Source organism: Cervus canadensis, chromosome 25 (genome assembly GCF_019320065.1).
Source record: "Cervus canadensis isolate Bull #8, Minnesota chromosome 25, ASM1932006v1, whole genome shotgun sequence".
NCBI lineage: Eukaryota > Metazoa > Chordata > Mammalia > Artiodactyla > Cervidae > Cervus > Cervus canadensis.
The window spans coordinates 47,597,876-47,623,893 of NC_057410.1; the positions used below are offsets into that span (position 1 = coordinate 47,597,876).

General features: G+C 42.6%; 2 protein-coding genes across 8 annotated transcripts in view; one reads left to right on the top strand and one right to left on the bottom strand.

Annotated features, from left to right (window-relative positions):
- NAV3 (neuron navigator 3) overlaps positions 1-20,819 on the bottom strand; it is an 879,706-nt gene extending 858,887 nt beyond the window's left edge. The window contains exon 1 of one of the 2 annotated variants that reach the window (XM_043446408.1): positions 20,710-20,819. The gene's annotated coding sequence lies outside the window, so the exon portion shown is untranslated. The remainder of the gene's footprint in view (positions 1-20,709) is intronic. The other variant, XM_043446407.1, reaches the window with a different exon arrangement.
- Positions 20,494-25,777, top strand: LOC122427131 (atherin-like). Of its 6 annotated transcripts, XM_043446420.1 has the most exons (5): positions 20,782-21,311; positions 21,589-23,127; positions 23,644-23,744; positions 23,836-23,985; positions 25,069-25,777. In XM_043446420.1, exon 1 carries the CDS (start codon positions 20,782-20,784, stop codon positions 21,259-21,261), a length of 480 nt encoding a protein of 159 aa, XP_043302355.1. In that variant the 3' UTR covers positions 21,262-21,311; positions 21,589-23,127; positions 23,644-23,744; positions 23,836-23,985; positions 25,069-25,777. The 6 variants fall into 6 exon arrangements, 5 of the variants coding, with proteins under 5 accessions (XP_043302355.1, XP_043302357.1, XP_043302353.1 ...); XR_006265360.1 differs by lacking the exon at positions 20,782-21,311 and adding an exon at positions 20,494-20,775 and having other exon boundaries at positions 23,644-23,985; positions 25,069-25,774; XM_043446422.1 differs by having other exon boundaries at positions 21,593-23,127; positions 23,644-23,985.
- Positions 25,778-26,018: the final 241 nt, after the last annotated feature.

A 26,018-nucleotide genomic window follows, 5' to 3' on the forward strand; every position in this document is an offset into this window, starting at 1 on the left:
AATTTAATGGAACCATCTAATTTCACCAACAAACATGGAGAACTGAAGAGAGCTAACAAGTCAGCCCAGGACAGTCAGGTTGATGCCTGATGACCTGATGTAATTTTGAATAGCAGCTCCATAATGTGACAATAAATTATGTAGTCACCCAAGCGCAATTAAGTTACAGATTTGCCCAAGGTCCCACATTCCTGTGTGGTTCAGCCAGTATCCATTGGCCCAGCAGGTTAAGAATCCCTCTACAATGCAGGAGACACAGGTTCAATCCCTGGGTCAGGAAGATCCCCTGGAGAGGTAAATGGCAGCTCACTCCAATATCCTTGCCTGGAAAGTCCCACGGATGGAGAAGCCTGGTGGGCTACAGTCTAAAGGGTCACAAAGAGTCAGACATGACTGCCTGACTATAGCCTAGACTCAGCCAATACCAGATCATGGCTCTTATATTATTCCTGTTACTCAGACTTAGCCTCTTATCAGAAAGAATGGTTTTTATTTGCATTTTGCTTGTGTTTCACTGACGGGGGAAAGAATTCCATTATAACCTAATAGCACCCATTAGAAAAAATATAAATGATCACTGGAAAGTTTTCCTTATTTTATTCTACACTGCTTCTTTGCCTTAGATATTAATCAAACACCACAGAGTCCGTTTGTATTGTCCATCTGAAAAGTTATGTTAGACTTCTGGATTTTTTTTCAGTAGCACAGACTTAAATTGAGGTATAAAAACCATCTGGGAATGACCCAGAGATGTGTACTAGAGGGAATTCTCACCATAGACAGGGTCCTTATTTCCAGATTTTCTATTTCACTCATTTGTTAATAATGCAAATAACATAAAAATTAGGAAGCTGAATGAAAAATCTGCATTCACTTTCATATGAAATGTGAGATTTCAAGTGATTCTCTCCTTGTTCCCATAGACCAGCCCCATGAACCTTAGAGCATGTATTCACTATCTTCCATCTTCAAGCTGATCAACGTTACTGTAAGTGTCCCATGATAACTATTTACAGCCGCCACCCCTGACCCGCCATGGTGGTCACTATCACTGCTTTTCAGAATGTGACCGCATCTGTTTATAGTCTTCCTTATGTTGTGCCTCCCTGAAAAAAAAAAGGTATCGCCTCTTCCCTCAAGCTTTAGGAGGACCACGTCCCATTTGGGCCATTAACATCCAAACAGGAATTTTTGTGAGCTGGGGGAAAGAGACTGCTGACACTCACTCAAGATGAGATGATGCACTGTCCTACAAATGCTGACCCAGAGACGTACCTCAGCACAGCCAAGCTGCCTCCACACCCAGAGATAAACACAAGTGCAGAGACAAAAGAACAGGGGTTATGACAAGCCCCTTACCAGTACATGCACTCCGAGTATTGTATGCTCCCATTCTCAAGCAACGTGCTAAGTTGTTTACATGAGAAAATCTTGTCAACCTCTACTTCTATTACTTGACTGATGCTCATATGAAACCTATCGGCGACAGAAGAAACACTAAAAGGTAGAAGCAAGTAACAAGCACTGGAACAGCGATGAGAACAGCTGAAGCACAGCTTCCAACAGTCCCAGGTCAGGAACAACGTTGCTCTCTCAGCTCTCACAGCCTTAAAAGATATTTATTGTATGTGAGCTACGGCTTCCTACTGTCATTGAGACTGCACTGTAAGTAGAAGGATGGATAGATTATTTCACCTTGGCAACTGTATTACTTATCAATGCCCTAGTTTAAATGCAAAGATCTGGATGCAAACAAACCTGCACGCGTGTCTCCACTGCAGGACTCACCTGCGTGTGTAAATCTCTAGCCTCCCTGGGCCCCAGTGAGGTGAACTTTACCCTACTAACCGTGCAAAATGATGTAAGTTGGGGGCTTCTAGCAATATCGAAAGACATATACAACTATCTGGCTTTAAAAGACCACAGAAAGGCTGCACGGTCTTCAGAGGACCAGGAAACCATCACCATGACAAATGGATGATGTCCCCACAAAGACAGCGTGTGCCCGGGCCTTCTGAGACTCAGGACCCCTGAAGACTTGGGGAGAAAAGGTTAGTGCACGAAGGGAAACATGGAGATTCGGGGACTAGGCAGTAGGGACAAGGAAGGAAGAAAGGCCAAAAGAATCTTCTTTTCTAAATACAATCAAACATGCCCAAATTCCTCCCAAAGTAATAAGCAACCATTTCAAAATTTGAAACGTATACAACTTTCACCTTGTCTGATGGTTTCCTCAAAGGACTATCTGTTAAGGGGGGACTATGCAGGGCTGTATACTTACAGAATTAGTCCTCCCCAGTCATTTATTTGGCAGGAAAACCTGATCTGCTTTTATATAATTAGGTGATTAAAAGTGGTGTTTGATTGAACCCTAGCTATACAAAGTGATCTTGAGCTGATTGAAGGACACATTCAAATGCTTCTATTGACAGTGTTTGTGTTGAAGATAATATATCTTTACTCAAGGATGGGATAAACATTTCTATTTGAACAATTTCAACACCAATGATTAATTACTTACTCATTCCAGAGGCAGGTTTTATTAGTCCCTTTTGAGAATGAAAAAAAAAAAAAAATGATGGTACTTTAAATTATACACTCCTGAGGAAAAAAGTGAGTAAATTATCCACAATGATCATTTACGGTGAGAGTAGAAACAAAAATTACCACACCTGATTCACTGTGATGTACAGAAAGAAGAGACTACATCACGGAACTATAATTTACCATCACTATCGACTCTGCAGAAGCCTGTGTCAAAAGATGAAACACACTGACCCCAAATGTAAGCAGAACTGTTTTGTAAAAGGATGTATTTGTTCCTTCCATCCATGACTCCCTAATAAGCAGATCATGCTTTTTTCCCTTCAATTTTTATTACTAATTTTAAAATATGCATGCTTCCCCCAATGTTGCAGATATAATTAAAGCCCTATTATGGTTGAGAATGCCCCAGAAGTAATGAGAAATAGCATCCCTACCCCATTGCCTTAGCAACTACATGCCTTTCCTGATTAATTACAGATGCCAATTCAAAACTCTACACTAGCTGAGCTGGGTTCTAATTTTACTCTATCACCAATCACTGTTCTGAATTTGAATAAATCACTGCACTTTCTTCCAAGCCTCAGTTTAGCTACCTGTACATTGAAGCAAATATATGTACCATGTGCCTTCCAAATTTAAAACCATCATATGCTAAAGTACTTCAGAATAAAGCAAAAGGACTTCCTAGAGGTTGCCTATAAACAATTTGTAAAGAGGAAATGACTTACTGAATCCCATGTATTTTAAATGATACCATTTTAAACAAGTTTTTAACCAAAGTAGAAAACAGAATTTCAGCACTCTGTTACCAGGCCTCAGGGACTCTTCTATTGACTCTTGGAGATGGTCTGATCCTGGCCATGGGCGATTTTAATTTATCCCCCATCATCACAGTTAGCTATCACGGAGACTCAGCCCTTGGTCAAATCAATCAGGCCTTGTACAGAATAAAACAACTCTGAAGAGGCAGCAAATGAAACTGGTTTAGAAGTCACATAAACTGAGCAAAAAAACAAATAAATAAAATACAGTAGGCTGTAAGAGCACGTAACTGCATCTCCTTCTACATAAAGTCAATCAATTAGCAGTAAATCGTTAAAACTTTACCATTTGGTTTGATCATTTTGCAGCTTCCAAAGCCTCCCCCTGCCACAGTCAGCTATGAACTGTGTTTCCACTAGAAACAGACCCTGGCAGTCCAGTGCTTTCATCCCCCTCTATTTTCTCCTCTCTCGCTCCAGCTAAGCTTTAATACCTGTGTAAAAGCAGACTCTACACTACTTGGCAACACACACAAGAAATAAAAATCCATATAACTAGGATTCTAACCGTAACCCCATTTGCCCACATGGTATCCCCATGATGCCCAAAGACACAAGCGTGTTTGCAGGCTGAAATGTAAATGGGATTATTTATTTGCTGAGCATGACAGGAGGAAAAATAAAATGCAGTGCTACAGTCTTCACAGTTAGAACTCAGTCAATTTATTGTCCACTGTCAGGGTGCTAATTTTGATCTATTCTTCCAACGTAAAACACACACAAACACACATACACAAAGACTGAATATGAAGCATACAACAAAATCTATTACACAGAAAGCAGGGAAGACATATAATGAAGCCTTTTTCTGTCTACAAGGTCATCCTTCTAATTCACGGAATTCATTTAATCCTGAGGTCCAATTCAATGTGTCCTCCTCTACAAATAAATCCATACAGGTTCCTAACAAGAGCCCTAAGACTGGGTTCAGAATGCATACGAGACAAGCAGCTGGGAAACTGGGGGGAGTGGTAAGCACCACAAAAGAAGCCATTTTCTGTTTTAAGTATCTTTTAGAGGACAATAAACTGCTTTACCCAAAAAATGAAACTCTAACTAAGCAAAAAATGAAACTAATAACATGCACTAGACGTTCATTTTCAAGGGCTTGGATCTGTAATTTACCAACCACTTCCTTCATTAGTGGCACCAACTTGTCATTAAAGACTTCTCCAGACTGTGCCGTCCATTGGAACTCATGATTCACGTGACTGGCAGAGTAACAATCATTCATCATTCAATCTATAGTAACTGCTCAGCAAGAAGGACCAAGGTCTGACTTCATCTTTGTATTACCTGTGACAGATTTTATGAGAAGTTCCAAGTATTTAAAAGTCCTGCTAACTAGGACTAGGGACATCTCAATTTTCACTGGAAAGTCAGTGAAAAAAAACTGATGAACTAGGGACATCTCAATGTTCGCTGGAAAGTCAGGGAAATAAAACTGCTCCCAGAAAAACAAATATCATATATTAATACATATATATGGATCCTAGAAAACTGGTACTGATGAGCCTGTTTGCAGGAGAGGAATAGACACAGACATAGAGAATAAACTTGTGTACAAGTGGGAGAAGAAGGTGAGGCAAGCTGGGAGCTGCACTGAGATATATATACACGGCCACGTGTGAGACAGGCAGCTAGCGGAAGGTGCTATATAATACAGCAGCTCAGCCCAGGGCTCTGTGATGACTTAGAGGTGGGATGGGAGAAGAGGGGGGATCAGGAGGGGAGAAATATATGTATACGTGTAGCTGATTCACTTGGATGCCCAGCAGAAACACAACACAATTATCTTCCAGTTAAAAAAATAAGTCACACCTCACATCAAAAAAAAAAATTATCATGGCTACTACCTTAAAATCTTGCTACAGTAAAAGGGAGGCAAAAAACAGTTTTCAAAACAGCAAAGAAAATGTAATTATCAACTAATAAAATGGTAGATATGCTAGGAAGTCTCAGTTCATCTTTCCATCTTATTAAAACATTTGATTTTTACACTAACAGAAAGACCAATGATATATGTACTACGTCTTGGTATGCAGGAGTTCGATTGTTAGAATGTTTGTGTTTGTGAAATGCTTTGTGCTACTACTACATACACCAGTTGAAGCATTAATCTGTGTCTCATTCTGTTCAGAGAAAGATTTATTACATGTTAAGTGGTTACTATCAGCTGAACTGTGATACCTAAGGATATGTGAGAGATTTTCAAGTGACCATTCAAACACACGCTTCTGTGGTTATCCACATTTCACTGATCATTCCTCCACCAGGCCAGAAGAAGTCATGCCAAACCGTTACATCATTTTGGGGCCCTAGCTTCCGCTCACATTTCTCTGAACCAACGGAGTCACTGCAGGGGCAGCTCTTTCAATCTCCAAGATTCCCTATGTTCTGTTGACCGCATCACGTGAAGACGCTACCTTTCCTGATATCGCAACACAATAATGCTGACTGTGGGGTGGGATTTCCAAAGCCTCAGCCAAATGTGGCTAATCCCAGTCAAAGCCCCACACATGCTACTTGCCATAGACTGCCTCATTTTTGCTTCCTACCACATCTCATTTTCTAAGGACCCTTCTTCAGGCAGGTAAACAGGACCATCTCAGATTTCAAGACATATGTAACATCCAGCCTATGGCTTTTGGCCTTTATTACAAACTTGAAATGGCCTTCCCAGGTGGCTCAGTGGTAAAGAACCTGCCTGCCAATGCAAAAGGCTTAAGAGAGTTGGGTTCAACCCCTGGGTCGGAAAGATGATCCCCTAGAGAAGGAAATGGCAACCCACTTCAGTATTCTTGCCTGGAGAATACCATGGACAGAGGAGCCTGGCGGGCTACAGCCCATGGGGTCGCAAAGAGTGGGACATGACTAAAGCAACTTAGCACATAAAACAATACATGCTGCAACTGACTTTTAAGGACCCTTTCAGTTTTCACACTAAGTTCTTGCTGGACATCTAGTCTTTATTCTTAATAAAATCAAAATGCATAGTAAACGTACACTTAATTATTGTGTACTTAGTATAACAGTTGGGTTCTTTAGCAACAATAACTCACCTAATTCTCATATCGATTCTGCAACAGGGGTATTATCATGCCCACTAAGCAGATAAAAAAACTGAGATGCAGAGAAGCTACATAATTTGTCCACACTCACACAACCTGCAACAAGTGTTAGCATATTGTGAAGCCTCAACTCTTAGTTGACACATGGTACGGCTTCCCTGGTGGCTTAGAGGGTAAAGCATCTGCCTGCAGCGCAGGAGACCTGGGTTCAATCCCTGAGGCGGAAGATCCCCTGGAGAAGGAAATGGCAACCCGCTCCAGTATTCTTGCCTGGAAAATCCAATGGACGGAGGAGCCTGGGAGGCTGCAGTCCATGGGGTCGCAAAGAGTCGGACACAACTAAGCGACTTCACTTTCCTTTGTTGCTTCTGCACTGAACAATTTTTTTATTAAGATATTATAATCCTTGTATCTGCTTTCAAAGGGAATTAGACATAAGGCTCCCCTGTTTAACATTCTGCCATACCTGATACTTGCAGAGTAAAGTACCAACTCCTTGATCTAGAATGTATACTCTTTCTCAGCTGCCTGCCCTTCCAGCTTCATCACGATGCACCCATCCCCAGCACATATTTTGCTGGTGGGGACTGACTGTACTCTAACTTTTCATGTTCCCTTATGTCTTTGTACACTTGCAGAGTCACATCCCAAAACATCCTCCTCCATTGTGTCCATCTGGCAGGTTCCCACTCATCTTTCATGACTCACTTCAAGCATCTCCTCTCTGGGCATTCATCCCTGGGGCCCCGCCAGCAGGCGGAACGGTCACCCCCACTCCTGCTTTCCCAGGCCCCCTCGTCACACGTCTAGTATGGCTATGAAAGTTTCACATTAAAACTGTTTGTGAGTCTCTCCAGCAGTGAGATCCTCAAGAACAACTATTTTCTTTGTCATTCCTTTAGCAGTACACATGCTTCAAAGAATAAGCAGAGACGGCATAAGTGGCATTATTGAACAACATCACCTACATATAAGCTTAGGAATTCCAGGACTTTGTGGATGGCAAGATTGAACAACCAGGAAGACGTTATTTACAGAAAGTCATGTCTATGTCTTAAGAGGAGTTTAGAAAAAAAAGTACCCAACATGGAACTCTCATTGTACAGCCCCTAGACCTGTTAGCGTAGGTTCCAAGTGTGAAAGGCATGATGCTTGTAGGACCCTATGAATAGCTCAGTGTGGCTGGAGTGGAAGGTGAAGGTGGCCAGAGGCAAGAGGAGGCAGAACTAGGTCCTGGAGGCCCATACGTGATAATACAGCTTAAATTTTGCATGAATGGTTTCCTAACTTTCATGGTTCAAATGACACTTCCTCCGTCCAAGCACACTGTATTTTCCCATCTGGAAGAAGCCTCCCTCCCTCCTTTATCTGCTCTTCTGCATGGACACATGTTAATTGTCCAGAGAACTAGCCACCTACCTCTTCCTTTGTATAAGGCTTACATTACCTGCTGAGCATAAACTCATTAATAATGGGCAAAGTCTAGATCCTTTTTCAGGCCACTTACAACCCAGAACATAGCCCAGAGCCTAATACATTGTGGTGTGAAGAATAACACATTCCCTAGGTTCTGAAATTACTTTATAGTAAGTTCAGTAGTGTCTATAAGCATGAAAACCAATATATGATTATATATCACTGCTAAATTTTAAGACAGATTTCAAATAAAATTTCTCTCCGGAATTCCCATTATTCTAGATCTTCATTTGGGCACAAAACTTTGAGCAACTAGCCATCTTGTTCTTGATGACACAGACATGAAGTCTCAACACAGTCTCTTGTCTAGAGTACGTTGTAAGGTTGTATTTGATTCACAATCACTTTCATCAGAAGCTTAGAAGAGATTTCAGATGCATCCTACTGAAAATGTTGGGGGAGAAAAGGGTTGTGTTATGGGTAAGGGTGATGTGCTTGTGGAACAAAGAGGAGATATAGTCTTCAGTAAGAAAAAACATTTAAAGTCACATATTTGGTCATAAATCACAGCTTAAAATCTACCACTTTTCTAGAAGAAAAAAGAAAAACAGTAACACAACCACACACCCATACCACCCGGGACGAGGCAAAGCAACACTCACTCTCCCAGCACATGAGCAAAGGAAGCAACAGGGAAATTGATGTTCCTGAAGTTTCACTTACAGATCAAGGACAGTGTAAGGTGCATGCTAGATGTTAGCATTTTAATTTGAATCAGAGCTAGCATCATCATGCTGAAACATTTCACCGAAGGTATAACCTTCAAACATGTATCAGACAACTACAGTCATTCCAGAATCATGGCATCTACTACAAGGACACAGCCTCACAACAAAATAAAACAAATACTGCCTCTTGAGTGCGAATTGGTGCCTTGTATTCTAAAGTATGCTTTATACTGTGCAGGTTATTTTCTGGGAAAATTTCAAAATACAGAGACTTTGCCCTGGAATCTGCTATGAGAAGGAGCAGAAGATGGACATTTCTTCCTCACTTAATGTAATTAAATGGGTGAGAATGGGGGTCCGTGGACGAGCCCAAGGTATGCAGCCTTTGTGCTGAAACATTCATCCCAGATGCCACCTCCCTTGGAGTCACACGAACACTAGAGACTTGTAATGTAGGGGAAGGATTTCTCAGAGCCAGAAGGAAGAAGCAACCCCACTGCCACATTCACAAAATCACCCTGTGGTATTTCTTCCCCTCCAACCCCAATACAGGTAGGAGGGACAGGAGGCAGCTGTCATCAAGGACCATGAACATTTATACGGTACTTCAGAGTTTGAGTCCCTCCATATATGTTACTTTAATCTAAATCAAGGTGAACTGAGGTCCACGGGGGCCAGTTGACCAGAGTCATCATCAACCAGTGTAAGGTCCATACAGGCAACAGACATGCATACAAAGAAATCACCAGAGCCTCAAGTATTCAGATGAGAACAACGAAGACTTTCCTCCTAAGAATTCTTCATCCCATGATTAATTCAAACAGCGTAAGGTCATCCAGTTAAAACATCAAGATTTTCAATTTCTTTTACGGGCTCACAGTTCCTAAGTGCAATTCATAATCTAAAAAGCTCTGCAAATCGAAAGGTTTCTCACAACTAGACCTGAAGTAAAGTAAGGTTATAGTCATTATCTCACTGCATCAGAGTTACTCAGTGTTAGTCACTCAGCTGTGTCCAACTCTTTGCGACCTCATGGACTGTAGCCCGCCAGGCTCCTCTATCCATGGAATCTCCAGGCAAGAATATTGGAGTAGCCATACCCTTCTCCAGGGGATCTCCCCAACCCAGGGATCAAACCTAAGTCTCCTACATTACAGGCAGATTCTTTACCATCTGAGGCACCAGGGAAGCCCATATTAGTTTTGTACCACTGCTATAATAAGTTACCACAAATGTAGTAGCTTAAAAAATTTATTGTCTTACAGTTCTGGAGTCCAAAGGTGCGAAAGTGGACTCACTGAGCCAAAACCAGAGTGTCAGCAGGATGGCGTTCCTGTCTGGAGGCTCCAGGTGACAATCTGTTTCCTTGCGTTTGCTGACTTCTAGAGGCCACCTGCATTTCTTCGCCCCAGCCCCTTGCTCCATTTTTGAAGGCAGCCAGGTAGCATCTTCTGTTTCCATCACCGCACCTCCTCCTCCCACCACAGCTGGGCAAGGTCCCCTGCTTTCAAGGACCCTTGTGATTACACAGGGCCCACACAGACCATCCAGCATCGTGGCCTTATCTCACAGTCCTTAAACCTTAATCACAAATTTCAAGTCCTCTTGGCCATGAAAGGTGATGTATTCACGGGTTCTGGGGATTAGAATGTGGATATTTTAGGAAGGGGGCATTATTCTGTCCACTACTCTCACTCATTCTCAATATTCAAGGATTTTCTTACAGAAATAGTCATATGTTACGTCAAGAGAAGCTGTCACAGGTCACACTGGGTTTGTTACATGATATGTACATATATACATACACACACACATACACTCCTGTCTTTCTAAAACATGAGAAAGTGCAAATTCTGAAATGTTTCTTGTCCCTAGGCTTTCAGATAAGTGGCTGTGACCCGTACTATGATGAATCTGTCCAGTTGGATCTCTCCCTCCTCATCAGGAACTCCTCTGTCCACCCCTTTCAAACAAGGAATTGCTCTTCTAGTAGGTCAGATATAAAAACAATGACTGGAGTTTAATTATGAGTGAGCAGGGTCACCATGCTTTAAAGGCAACAAAACCAAGATCTAGTCCCACTCTCTTTCTCCTTCCTAGTTTTATATGATTTTTAAGTTGAAATTAGGACCCCTCTTGGGACATGATCATTTCTTTCTCTTCCTGACTTCCTTCCCAAACTGCAGCTAGACCAGAACATATCAAGACTAAATACATATATATTTGGACTTAAGCCAGAGTATGTGCTCCAACCACTTCTTTCCAAAGAGCCCTGTATCAAGGGTAATTGGCCCCAGCTCAAGCAATTAATAAAGTGGTATTCTGATTACCATTTGGCTGCTATTGCCTGCATTTATCTTCCCTGGGGGCCCTGCACAGGGACAAAGGTAATTGACAGAACAGATTCAGGTATGTCTGGGATTCTAACATACTATCTAATCCCCACCTCAATTCTTAAAACATGCAATTAGCAAGCACAAATATCAGAAAATTTATTTAAACATTCATAAGATGCATTTCTGGCATACACACACACACACACACACATATATATATTTCCCAAGTATGATACAGACATTTGCCCTATAGGGAATACACTGAACAGACATGACTAGCTAGTCAGTTAAAAAATAGGTAATGGCAGAATTTCTAATACAAGTTCCTGTGACATTATTGAGTTTATCTGCTGTAGGCAGAAAAGCCTTTGTGGTTATTGAGGCCATACATAGGAGACCTTCAAAAGAGTATTAGCATTAATTAACAGTGTAGAACTCAGGATAACTCTCAATTATGGTAACATAATTTAACTGGATTTTGTGTTGAGTGCAGCCTAACCATAGCTTGTAAAGTTCACCATAAATAAGCAACTAAATACTCTGAAAAAAATTTTAAATTAATTAAGCACATCCCAACTTCCTCTAGGGCAAGGACCTTGTCTTATTCATTTGTGTGCCCCTGTTATCCTCATCACAGTACAGAAAGTAATTAATATATACCTAAAGCTTTCTCTTATAAATCAAGCTTACTTTATAGGGTAAATTAAAGCCACATCAAGTGTGCAAAGAACATAAAACAAGCACATGAGTCACATTATCCAACAAAAACAAAAACCTGCTTAGCAGAAGACATTTATGAAAACACTCCCAGACTCTCTACACATCTGCCATATAGCCTTTTCACTGGCAATGAATAGTAGTTTAATTTCTACATTTTCAAAAAGAACAGAAAAACCAGACATGTTGCTTATCCTCAGTTCTAAAGGTAGTTCTTATCACACACTGTGCTCAAACATAAAAACATCAAGAAGAGCTAGTGACTTCATTATTTTTCTCCTGAGGCTTGTGATGCAACTCATTTGTGATGTCTTGAAAACTAATTCTAATTTCTGAACATCTACTTACCGGTTTTCCTAAGCCATCCCAGGTGACGCTTGTTCAAATAGCAAATGCACATACCAAGGACCAAAAAAAAAAAAAAATCAATTTCAATTCCCAGAGAGCATGATATTGGTACAGGTCAGTGAACACCATCATTGTTTTATACTGAGATAAACTTGGGTCTGAAAACATTCTCAGAGGCAAAAGAATCCTATTAGTAACCCTACCTGACAAATTAAAAAGCAAATGTACTAAAACCTTAAGCTCCAAAGCATAAGACTAATGGCTCATTTATGAAAATAATATTCACGCCAATATAAAGGCTTGAAAACCTTACTTCTTAGTTTTCTCCAAGTGCCTAATGTCTACTAGTACGTGTCAGTCGCTCAGTCATGCCCGACTCTTTGTGACCCCGTGGACTGTAGCCCGCCAGGCTCCTCTGTCCATGGAATTCTCCAGGCGAGAATACTGGAGTGGGTACCCATTCCTTCCCCAGGGGATCTTCCCAACCCAAGGATTGAACCCAGGTCTCCAATTCAGTCACCCTTTAAATTTTTATGGGATGATAATTTATGTAGATAGCATTAAACAGATCCATGAAGTAAAAAGTGAGGTTATGGTCTTTTTTTGGTTTTCTAAATCATGTCATTTTGTATGTACCAAAATGTCATAGTTCTATAGAATCTTTTATATCTATAGTAATATACAATTTTTAGATTCCCTTAAATTTATGAGAAAAAAGTTCGATATGTACAACCCAGAACCATGCTTAAGGAGGGAAGTGAAGTGAAGTGAAGTTGCTCAGTCGTATCCAACTCTTTGTGACCCCATGGACTGTAGCCTACCAGGCTCCTCGACCCATGGAATTTTCCAGGCAAGAATATTGGAGTGGGCAGCCATTCCCTTCTCCAGGGGATCTTCCTGACTCAGGGATCGAACCTGGGTATCCTGCATTGCAGACAGATGCTTTACCATCTGAGTCTAACAATATTCACAAAAGACCAGAAGTGCAGACAAATTCATGAAGAATGGCTACGTTAGGTAACATTACCAGGGCCTCATCAGGGCATATTTTATTTGAGGCACTTTAATCTTGCCTAGTTCAGAAGATAACAAAAGAAAACTTCTATGGCAATGAAAGCCAAAATTTTAAATGTCTTTCTGTGTGTCTGAGGGTCAGGGGAACTCTCTGGGGGATAACCTAAAAGTAAACTGGGGAATCTCAGGTGGCTCAGTGGTACCGAATCGGCCTGCCAAAGCAGGAAACATGGGTTCAATCCCCAGGTTGGAAAGAGCCCATGGAGAAGGAAATGCAACCCACTCCAGTATTCTTGCCAGGAAAATCTCACGGACAGAGGAGCCTGGCAGGCCATACTCCATGGTGTCACAAAAAGTAGACACAATAGAGCACACACACGCTGAAAGTAAACTACAATACTAGCTCAAAGTTTACCTGAGCATCAGCTAAAGCACGTCCCAGTCCTCAACCTCAGCCCCACTCTCTTAAACAGATACACTGCCAAATGGAAGTGCTGAGATTAGGTTCCAGGTGAGCAATTAATGAAAGAAGAGACACCATGCCTTCTGCCCTCATCTAATTATGGATAATGGACACAGAAGATTCATTCTGAGTTAAAAGTTTAAAAGGAAGCTAGGATGCCAGAAATTCACTGTGCTAAATGCAGATTTAAACAGCAGTCTCACAGCTAGAACTCTACTAACTGATGCTTTTACCTATAGAACAATCATAACTATTTATATACTAACAATCTTGAGGCAGTTTAAGGTTTTTATAGAGTTGCTGCATAACAAATTACTCCAAAACTTGGCCATTTCAAACATTTAATAATTCATGCAGTTCCTATGGGTTATGAATTCAGAAGCAGCCTAGCTAGGTGGTTCTGGTTTGTGATCCCTCAAAAGGATACAATCAGTATGTTACCGAGGACGGCAGTCATCTGAAGACTTTTACCGGGGCTAAACACCCTCTTCCAAGGCTGATGATGCTCCATGTGGTTGGTAAAGCAGTGCTGGCTGGCAGCAGAAGGCCTCCCTGCCTCGCCACAGGAATCTCTATGGCCGGCTTGAACATCCTCACAACATGGGAGCCAGCTGCTCCCAGAACGAGTCATCCCAGAGAGCAAGGCACAAGGGGCAATGTCTTTTATGACTTAGCCACACCCATCACATCCACCATATTTCACTGGTCACAGAAAAACACCCTGTACATGTGGGGAAGTAACAAGAGAATGAATAGCAAAAAGGCAAGAATCACTGGGGACCATCTTGGAAGCTGGCTTTGACTATTTTAAAATAAGCTTCCAAATGAAAGACAATGCTCAGTACAGTTTTAGAACTATTATAGCTCAATTTCTTTTAAAAAAATTTTTCTTCGCCACTCTGCATGGCTTGTAAGATGTTAGGTTCCCCGACCAGGGAGACTAAACATGGGCCCTTGGCAGTGAAAGCACAGAGACTTATCCCCTGAACCACCAGAGAATTTCATCTTAAATATGGTAATATGGGATCAATCCTACTGGATAACATCTTTTGAGTGCATGCTTAGTAATGTATGACTCTTTGTGACCCCATGGACTGTAGCCTGCCAGACTCCTCTGTCCATGGAATTTTCCAGGCTAGAATACTGGAGTGGGTTGCCATTTCCTCCTCCTGGGGATCTTCCCAACCCAGGGATGGAACCGCATCTCCTGCATCTTCTGCATTGGCAGGTGGATTTCTTACCACCATGCCATGTGGGAAGCTCTAACTTCTTTGAGGGAGACATTTAATAAATGTCTGTTGAACCAAACTAATCCCAACACATTGCTCATGTATCATTTTGTTCACCTGCCATTAAATTCTCAGTGTTATAATAACCCCATCACTTTAGTATCAATATTCCTGACAATAGTGTCAATATTATTTAAAAGCAGATATTCTGGATTCTCAAAACCAGAGGGAATCAGAATTTCCATGGTCTGAGAATCGCAGAACTAGGAAGGATCTTAAGAGGTTGTTACCTAATCTGTTGCAGTTGAACGATGAGTCCTTGGAAACCCATTGTACTGTCTTTTCTACTTTGGTTTTTAATTTTTTTCATTATGGAAAGTTTTGAAAAAAAAGAGGTATACTAACCCAATATATTCACTTTGCAGATGAGAACAACCTTTCAATATGTGAAGAAATTGACCTAGTCAATGCAGCTCTTTATACCGGAGCTCACAAAGGAAAAAGAGAAGGATGAAACAAATCTTTAAACAACATTTTCTCATCAATGAGACTTCAAGCGACTTCATACAAAAAAATTATTCAGCAACCTTCTTTAGCAAAAGTTTGGAGCTTTATGATTACATTAGGGTAATAAGAGGCAGGTGTGGCTTGTGAGTAAACAGCTCTGTAAACTGAAGCATAACATAAGTCTTACGTTTGTCAGCTTTCTAAGCTGATGTAGTTTAGTACTACTGGAGCTAATCCTGATCGCGAGTTTCAATTTGTGAATTTTTTAAAAATCCCATGGCTAATGTTGATACTGAATATAAAATAAGCTTTTCTGGAAATAAGGAGAATTAAACCCTCCCAAATAAATGTATGCTTATCACCCAGGCACCTGGTCATTATTTTCAGCTTGAAATTGCCGGGAAAAGCTAAAGTGGGAGGTTAGGGTGGGGTGGGGGGAGCAAGAAAAGGGCACAGCTCTTCTATGGACAAATATTATAAAGCACATTCAGACTCAGAAGGAAAAATCTCAACAGAAAAAGAACTGGACTTCTGATAATGTTGCTGTTGTCAAAATGGAACAATAATAATGAATGAATGTGTGCTACATGCCAGAAGCCGTCCTCAATATTATTAGCAACACCCTCTTCCAGTTAGTCTTTACAAAAAATCCTTCAACAATTGTTTTACAGAGAAGGAAACTAAGACTCAGATTAGGAAAAGTACCAAAAGTAACCTAAATAGTAAGTGCCAGAGCTGGGATTCAAATCCCAACGCAGTCTACTCAAGAAGCTACATCTCCAAGCGCTGTGCAATACTGCCTTAAAATTTAGCAATATAATCAGACAGCCATGGTGTCTGATTCCATCTTAATAAGGTGGCCTAAGATGGAGTTCAGTAACATAAATGTTTCTTTTGATTGGGGAAAAAAACTAATGGTATGATTTTGTGGTCATGCTTGTAACGGTAACACAAGCACGTAAAAGGAACCATTTCTTCCTCAATGCTACGCCTTCAAACCTACCAAAAGCCACCAAGTAAGACTGGAGATTTCAACGGTGCTTCCCAGTAGAAAAAAAAAATGAAAGCTGGACATGAGTTCTGCATATATCTACAAAGAAAGATTTTAAAATATAGAAACTTTTTTTTTCAAATCTTCTTGACTATATCTGAACTGTTCTCTATTACTCATCAAAAACGCTGACTTTCCAGTCTTCTCTCTAGAAAACTCTGGCCCTATGTTGCTGGTAGTGTTTCCAGGCCTTCATATCTCCAGGTCCCTGTTAACCAAAGAAGCACAACCAGCAACGGTCCCAACTGCCACGGCTCTCATGAAAATGTTGCACAGATTAACAAAAAGAGGAGCACTGTACAAACATTGTATAATGAACAAGCAGCTTTTAAATTCTTACAGGGACCAAGCTAATTTTAAAAATTATAATATTTGGAAAAATACAATAGTAAACAGATATAATTATAAAGACCTGGAGCTTAAAAAGAAAAAAAAAAAGACCATTAAGTTACATAACCAACTTGAATCTATGTTACTGCAGTACTTGTCTTGAGACTTCATCTGGGCCAGAGAAGGATGACCCGTGGAAACTCCACCACCTGAGGCACATATCACATATTACTGTTGACAGCCAGACTTGGGAGGAAAAAATGTCTCTGCAGAAAGCTCAGGGGATTTTTCATACCCTGAGGTCCACTTAACCTAATAGAAAATTACTTTTTTGTTACAAAATGGAGGAGGGAAAGAGGAGATCTTAAATGGTTAAAAAAAAGAAGAAGAAGAAATTTATTCCTCACTTGAATTCACGTAACTAAAAAGGGTGAAACCTGCTGGGATTATTCAGCATATTCAATTATATGATTACTCACTGAGCACTGACTACCCATACCCACAGAACAGAGAGATGTATTTGCCTTTTCCTGAATAGAAGGAAATATTCAGCACCATTAAACATATCTCAATGGCATAAGGAAATACTTCCTTTCCTGAGACAGAAGTCTTGTCTGTTGCCTCTGAGCATGTGCGTATTTTAGCATCCACCACTTCTACACATGTACACTTGTATGTATATGATTATGTCATATTCACATATATTTGAGAATTCAAAAAACAAGAAAAAGATCACTATGTCCATTTTTCTTCTGGAAGAAGAACAAAGCTAAGTGACATCTGTGAACAAGGAAGCCACTCCAAGAAGCACTCTGTGATGCAGTGAGAAGGGAGAATATAACACCTTGGCCTCTTGGCTCCTATTTACAAACACACCTCCCCGACTCAACATTTTAAAGTTGACAATGTCTCTCAGGTTTGATTGGGTGCTATTCTCACCCTAATTATCCTAGCTATGCACAAAGCTATGCACTTCTTTATAAACACTTTTAAATTTAAAAATATAACTCACTTGTTTTCTGAGAATTTTAGAACATTCAAGTGAATGAGGAGCTAAGGGGAATTGCAAAGGGGGGAACTATTATTCTGACTAAAGTCAAAAACGTAACGCCAGTCCAAACCAAGGAGGCAGCACACTCTTCCTATCAAGTTCCTGAATGATGACAAAGTGTGGATATGGGTCCACACTTCAGCTTCCACCCAGGAAAACCATTTCCTGTTGCCATGGGTTACAAGGATGCGTCACTTGCAGCCCTCCAGACAACTTGAGAGATGTCTTATACCAATGTCAGAATTAACTAAATATATTCCTGGTAATTAGTAGTGCTCAGCAATACAGTCTGCTAAAATAGCAGATCAAAAATACCTATTAATCCCTCGAGATGAAAATGGGGGCTTGAGATAAGTAAACGTGAGGGATATATTTTTCCTATTTTAAAACAGATAACATCCCCAACCTTTCATTAAGTGATCCATATAAACATGCAATCACAAGGAGGAGAAAACAGTTTTAGGATCAATGTACTATAAATAAGAGAGTAATTTATGTCTTGTCACTAACATACCTTTTAACCTCAAATCACACAGGCTTAGTCAGAACAGGCTTTATAGTAAATCCTTTACACACACACACACACGAGCAATCACATCAAAACATTCAATGTCCAGGAGGACATGCCATCACACACACACACACACACACACACACACACACACACACACGAGCAATCACATCAAAACATTCAATGTCCAGGAGGACATGCCATCTCTTAAACTAAGAACAACAACAACAAAAATGAACATTTTATTGTATGTACAATTAATTGCACATTCAAGTCTCAAGCAGCGTGCTAGGAGAATCTTGTAAAATGTGTCAGGAGCAACCCACCCAACCCAAAGAATGCCAAAAATCAGAAGTCAGGTGCAAACAACCACATAGGACCATTACTATTATCAGCATTCACTAGAAGAAGAAAACGTCGTAGGGAAAAAAACGTGCTTTTCAGATATCACTGGCAAGGAGATCTAAGTCTTTTGTAAACATTCATCTAAACTGCATAAATACGACCCCAGGTCCGAAAAGTATTAGGTACAGATTTAAGCAGAGGAAAATCCATTTAAAACAGCTGCAGCTTCTTAATTGGCTAAAAACAAAGACACTGTGAGGTGGCATGGTAATATTTATCTTTGCTTGGTTTCGGTATAGTTTCCATTGTACCAGTAGTTTCTCTTCTTCCTGATTCATTCTCTGCTCCAAGATCCTTTATTCTATATTAAAAGTTGAATTTAAAAACATGTGTGCAGACAAAGGCAAAGGAGGCAAGGGGGGCTCTCTAAAAACTGAGACCTTTTTCGGTATAAACTATGAACGCCACTGAAACAGTGGAGGAAAATCATTGCTTAACATTGTTTTCACCCCTGACATATTCTGACCTCAGGAAAACTTGAGAGCATTACACGTAGATCTTTTTGAGAAACAAAGGAAATCCATATAAATCCTATTTCTGGTAAAAATTGAAGTCATCCTCTTTTTCTCTCTTTGTTTTCACATGATACAGACATCTTAAGTTTCAAAGAAAAATAAAACCATGGGGAAAATCACTTCAACATAAACAAGGCTGAATGGGTTCTATACTACATAGGGGCTCTGTTTTCAAGTAAGTTTTAACTTATACCTACCTAGTATGGTTATACACATGCTAAGAACCAAAAGCAAAAGTCTCATTTTACTGTATTTTCATGTCTTCAGAACTGAAGTCTGAATCTAGTTATGTATTTTACACTAGAGTTGCTATGCCTTTTCTGTTCTTTGGCAGGTTTCAATGTCCTGGCCCCCTACTTTCTTACCCAGCCTGGAGTTTTGGAAGCAAGGCTCTGAACCTTAGTTATGCTCTATCTACTCATTGTGGGGACGAAGAAGCGCAAAACCGAATGAGGTTTAAAGAGATAATTAAGGTAATAGAAGTTGCATGTTCCTAATCAACTGGGAGAAGAAAAACACACACCTGTCTCTCGGTTCTCCTAAAATTAAATATCAAAGAGGGGAAAGGGAGTATCAGTCTGAGAGGGAAGTTCCTCTAGAATAAAACTAGGGTTTTTGTTTTTTTTTTTAAAGATAGATTTCTTTACAACCTTGGCTTATGTGGATTTAAAACATAAGCAGTCCTTACAATACACGTCCTCCTGCGAGCACCGAAGCGAGCTGCAGAACTCTGATTCTGACATACAGACGCCCAGCTCAGAACACATTTCTGCAGAATCCAGGGAGATCAATAGACTCAGGAAACAAATATGTTGATGGATGAAGACGAGTCGGAAAACGACCAGTTTGAGGTGGCCACGCTGCAGGTTTCACCGCTCTTCCCATGTTGGCAAAACCAAAGGTTACAAACCATCCCCCTTTCTTTTAAGAGGGAAAGGAGACAGGGAAACGAGAGGAGGGGGGAAAAAAGAGATAAGGAAGGGAAGATAATGGAGCCAGCGATGAGAAAAGGAAGAAAGAAACGGCAAGGGGGGAAGAGAAAGAGAGAAACCCGGAGAGGGGCGGGGGAGTAAGGAGGAGAGATATGATGCATGGACGCTCGCCAGCCACCCAGCCGAGCGCTCCATCGCCCCCCAAGCCTGCGTCCCTCGCTCGCCCGTCTGGAGACGCGGGGCTCCCCGGGACCGCCGCCCTGGGGCTGACAGCCCTCCCCGCGACCCCTGCCCGGCGCACCCAGCGCCCAAATGCCCAAAGTAGCCCGCCGGAGCCCAGCCACCCGAGCCCGCCACTCCCTGGACCGCACTGGCCGCCCACCCCCGCCCCTACTTCTCCCCGCGCCCCCATCACTAGTCTCAGGGAAAAAGCCAGCGAGAGCGCAGAGATGGGGAAATCAAAAAGAGGAGGGGAGGGGGCGACCAACAAAAAATTAGACACATATATATATACGATTATATATAATATATATATTTAAATAACGTGCTCGTGGGTCCTGGGGGAGCAGCAGGGGAGGAGACCCGTGGAAGGCACCTGGGAAGGAGCACGCTGTTGCAAATACCCCGGGCTGCGTGGGGCTGGGCGATTGTCCACAAAAGGAAGTTTAGAGCGAGCGCAGCCGTTTGCCAGGGGAGAGGACGAGATCCGAGCGTTACCTGACTGAGGTCAAGCCAGCGGGCCGCGGAGATCCTCAGGTTTGCGATCCTGAGCCACTTGATCAGGTTACTATGGAAATCGTTTTAAGGAGGAGGGCGGAGGGGAAAGCCAGCAGCCAGGCACATCCTCGTCACCCCCGAAGGGAGCCGCTGGGGCCGCCGGGCGCGGGAGCGGGACCGGGCGCGGCGCCTCTGCCGGCCCGGCTCGCTCTTTCTTCGCTCCTCGGCCGGGCCGCGCCTCCCCGCCCCGCGCCGCCGCCGCCGCCGCCGCCGCCGCCGCCGAGCAGCCCGCGGGCTGAGCGAGCCCTCCGCGGCGCGCAGCCGGGAGCGGGAGCGGGAGCGCGAGCGAGCCGCCGCCTGCCGGCCTGGGCGCCGGGCGGCGCTGTCTCCCGGCCGCGCAGCTGGAATTTAAAGAGACAGGCGCGGCGCGAGGTCGGGGCCGCGGCCCGGGAGAGCGGCACGCTGGGCGCCCGCCGCCTGCGCCCCCGCCCAGCGGCCCGAGCCAGCCCTGCGAGGAAAGTTTTCTGCGGGGACGACGCGGGGAGCGCCTGAAACCGGCCCCGGCCTCCTCTCCCGAATGCGCAACACAGGCTGCAAGCAGAGTAAGAGGGATTTTTTTTTTCCCCTCCCTGGGAGACTAGCGGGGAAATGATTTGTATGCTCAACAAGTCATGCACCTATTTTCAGCCGCGCTCTTTTCCGTCCTTGTGCAGCGACTTTTTTCAATGAAAGCACCGAGAGACAAATGGAGGGGGTCACTCCTCGTTTTATGTCAGACTCTAAGCAGACACGCATGGGTTTGGAAGGAAGGTGGTGGCGGGAAGATATAGCTGTCAAATATCTTGAAAAAAATAATTTTTATTTTTCTCCTCCTCTCAGCTAGCGAAGCATCTCCTTTTCCCTTCCCTCCCAGCCGTGGAGAATACGCATGAGGGTAGAATCCAACCTCTGGTCCAGCATGATCCGACAAATTGCATTCCTGCCGGCACCTTTTCTCTACAGCGATGGATGTGTCTATCAGAAAGAAACATCTAGTCTGGCTGGCCCTCTTCAATGCCTAGCGGAAAACAAGTTTTCAATGGGCAGTTCTGTCACTGCTATTGTAAATAAAGCTCAGATTTGTGCTATTCCCAACATACAGCCCAGGCAGAATGTGTTTATAAATTACATGATTTAATGCCATCATGGATGTACGAGTACCAGAGAAATTATGATCCAATTTATTTTACTATTCTAACCACTACATTTCACTGCTTTGTATATAGTAAACAGCCATTGTGGTACAGTTCCACAATGGGGGTAAAAAACAAGGAGACCCTCCCTGTGGTCTTGTCCAAATCAATCAAGCAGATTTCACAGAGTTACTCTTGCAAAGGGTAGCAGCTAGTCCATAAACAGGGAGGGCATTCTATTGGGTTGGTAGAATGTATTGTCCGAAGGAATGAATCTAGTCAGTCTAGATTATCAACACCTTGTGGGCAGGAGACATGGATACTTCTCTTAGACCGTATACATTCTCAGGAGCCCAGCACTGAGTAAGGATGCTACATTCTAACTCAAGGGTCTTAAATTTCTTCCCTGTCTCTCCCTATGTACTGACCTCCAGTACTGACACCTGTTCCATGCATCCATCATGCTCTCTTTTACCCTGCTTCCAGAGTGAGCCTGCAATAAACAATAGTCTTATCTAAATCCTCCCATAGTTCCCCATTTCCTTCAGGGAAATAACCAATTTTTTTACTGTGGCATAGTATAGGGTTTCTCAAACTTTATCATGCATCAAAATGATAACCAGATAACCAAAATTAAACAAAGACTTCTAGACCCTGTATTCCTGTTCAACTTTTCCTCTTTAATGGATCAAGGGTGGGGCAGCAGAATTTGTAGTCCTGACAAGATCCCAGCTGATGCTGTGGATCTGGGACCCATCCTTTTAAAACCATCTTTTATGATGTAGCACCTGCCTACTCCTGCTGCTTCATCCTTTACACCTACCCTGCATTTGCTAAGCCAGTCAAACTTACTGATGCCATGCTTTCTCAAACATCTGCTGGTTTCTGCCAGGAATTCTTCCCCCACTTTCCCCACATCCGCCATCACCGCATCTGATAACTTGCTCAACCAGAAAACTCAAGTCGTTCAGGATGCCTCCCTGAACACTCGTGGGTCCCACACCTGAGTTTACACCACCCCTTGTGCTGCCACTGTGCCCGCTTTTCACACCTTAGGTATAACAACTGCATGTTTGTCTGCTTCCTCACTAGACTGGCTGTGCTAAGGGCAGGGACTATAGCTTACTTATTCCCACATCCCCAAGTACTTAGCACATTGGCCAAGATATTGCAACTCAATAAATGTGGAGGCGGGTGAGGAGAGAGAAGGAGAGGAAGATGGACACCGTTTTTCACTGTGATGATGGTAAAGACAAAGGATCGAGTGACATAATAGAAGCAGTAATTCCCTGGTGGCTCAGTTGGTAAAGAATCTGCCTGCAATGCAAGAGACCTGGGTTTGATCCCTGGGTCAGGAAGATCCCCTGGAGAAGGGAATGGCAACCCACTCCAGTATTCCTTCCTGGAGAATTCCGTGGACAGAGGAGCCTCGTGACCTACTGTCCGTGCGGTCTCAAGAGTCGGACACAACTGAGTGACTAATGCACACAATAATATTAGAAAGGGCCGGGGGTGGGGGGGGGCGGAATATTTCTGAACTTCTAGCATGTATCAGATGCTGGGTTAAATGCTTTGCATGTTTGCTATGATAAACAATGTTTGTATCTCCCCAAAATTCATATGTTGAAAGCTAATCTCCAGTGTGATGGTATCTGAAGGTGGGGACTTTGGGGAGGGCGTTAGGTCACGAGGATAGTGTCTCAGAAGTGGAATTTATGTCTGTGTGAGATTCCAGAGGGTTCCCTCACCTCTTTCTCCACAGGAGGACACAGTGAGAAGATGGTCATCTGTGAACTAGGAAGCTTGTCCCCACCCAACACCGAATCTGGCTTCTTGATCATGGACTCACCAGCCTCCAAAACTGTGAGACATGAACATTTGTCATTCAAGCAACCTAGTCTCGGATATTCTTGTTAGAGCAGCCAGACACTCTTACCTCTCCTATTCCTCAAAGCAACCCTGCAAGACAAACATTACCTGAAGGCTCAGGCGAGGAAAAGTGAAGTCGCTTGCTTAACATCACGCAGCTGTTTGGTGGCTCTTGTGGATCGAGGGGAGGGAGCTCCCGCTTCACTGCCAGCACCACAGAGACTGCTTACCACAGGTATGCATGCGCTTAATTTATATCTAAATGTCTATATCTAAATATCTAAATAGTCATGAGTTCTTGTTACTTTGAGTGCCGCTTGATCTCTCACTCCCCTTCCTGTCAGAAGGGAATCTGCCTCAAGGGCTGAGGCCTCAAAGGCTTTACTGATCCTTCCATGACTCAAGGCTTCTCTGACTGCTGGATGTCATTTCTATGGGGCCGTACTCAACCTGTGTGTGGTGTCCTTCATGTTATATAAAGTTGTAAGCAACCAACCAAACCAGACAGGTAAACATCCATTATGGTGACAGGGCCAGAGTTCTTTACTTGCGGTTCTTTCCACTGTACTACATCTTATAATACTATAATGGAGGTCAACACTAACTAGCAAGAAAATATGTGAATATTAAAAGTAAGGTAGAAAAAAAAAGTAAGGTAGATAAAATTATTTGTGCTCCCTTTTTTATATTTAACAGAAGTGAGTTTTTTTAAAAAGATTTTATAGACATCTGCAGTAAGGCTTCAATGAAAAGTTCAGCTAATGTGTTATAAATAAACCAACTCTCAGAGCTCATAAAATGAGTGTAAAATGGGGAACCGTACAATGACAGAATAAATTAGTACCTCTCTTTAGGAATGTTCATTTGCCATGAATGTTGTGTCCTTTATGTAGGATTATGCTAAAATCATGACATTCTTACAGCTAGAAGGTATCTTTAGGGCAGTAGTTCACAGGTTAGCTGCATAGTAGAGTCACTTGTGGAGAATTCAAATAGCTCAGTGCCCACCCTGCACCTGGAAGCAGTTGTATCAGAACCTCCAGGACTGGTATCCAGGCGTTAATGACGCTAAAGCCCACCAGGTGATTCTAATGGACAAGCAGGATTGAGGATCGCGTCTGAGATGATCTGCAGCAGACTCCGGTTGTGGCCACCCCTTTAGAATCACCTGGGAAGTGTTAAAGGCCACCAGGCCCAGACCCACCTGTAGAGATTCTGATTTGGTTTAGCTGGGGCCCAGTCCTTCCTGCAGCTAAAAGCAACCCCAGGGGATTCTAATGTTGTGCTCTGTTTGAGGATTATGGTCTTATACCAACAGCTCTCAAGACAGAGTCCTCAGAACAGCACCAGAGGCATCACTTGGGAACCTGCTGGACATGCAGACTCTCACCCCATCCCAGATGTGTCGAGTCAGAAATGCTCCTGGTGGGATCTATAATGTGGTCTTTCCACAAGTCCTCCTGGTTACTCTGATGTGCACTAAAGTGCGGGAACCACTGCCTTACAACTTGGGCTTCCCAGCTGGCTCAGGGGTAAAGAACCCACCTGCCAATGCAGAAGATGTGGGTTCGATCCCTGAGTTGGGAAGATCACCTGGAGAAGAAAATGGCAACCCACTCCAGTATTCTTGCCTGGAGAATTCCAGAGATAGTGGAGCCTGACAGGCTACAGTCCATAGGGGTCACAAAGAGTTGAAGACAGTTGAGCATGCATGCATGCACCAACATGCCTTATAACATGGTATTAAATGGCATCACTCTCCTTTGGAATTAAGAACTTGGTGTCACCTTCGGTAAGCATCTATTGAATCCCTACCATGGTGGTTCTAACAAGTTTCCAGATCATACTGATGTTGCAGGATCAGGGATCACAGTTTGAGAACCACTGTCCTACTATGTCCCCAGCCCCATAACTAAGCATTAATAATCCTGAGATTTGTTTTCAAAAGGAACCTGTCCCAAAATAAAACCAATGTGTTTGGCTCCATCAAGCTTATTATGAGTATTCTTGTACCTTATTCCCTGAGAATCAATTTTAAAAAGTAAGGAAGATCATGCTAATACATACTTTTTAACCTATGTTGAATTACCAGGGCAGAAAAAAACCTTTGGTATTCAGCACTAAAAGCTGTGGGCACCATGGTAATGAATGTGATTGGGAAAAGTTCCTATATTGGATTGCAGGAAAACCTCAGGGGAAAAAAAAGGAAAGAAAGAAAAGACAGTCCCTCTCTCCTCAAACCAAAGCACCAGGTCCAGGGCATAAGAA

Coding starts and splice junctions, on each gene's coding strand:
- LOC122427131 (XM_043446420.1), top strand. CDS start 20,782: ATGGAAATCGTTTTAAGGAGGAGGGCGGAGGGGAAAGCCAGCAGCCAG.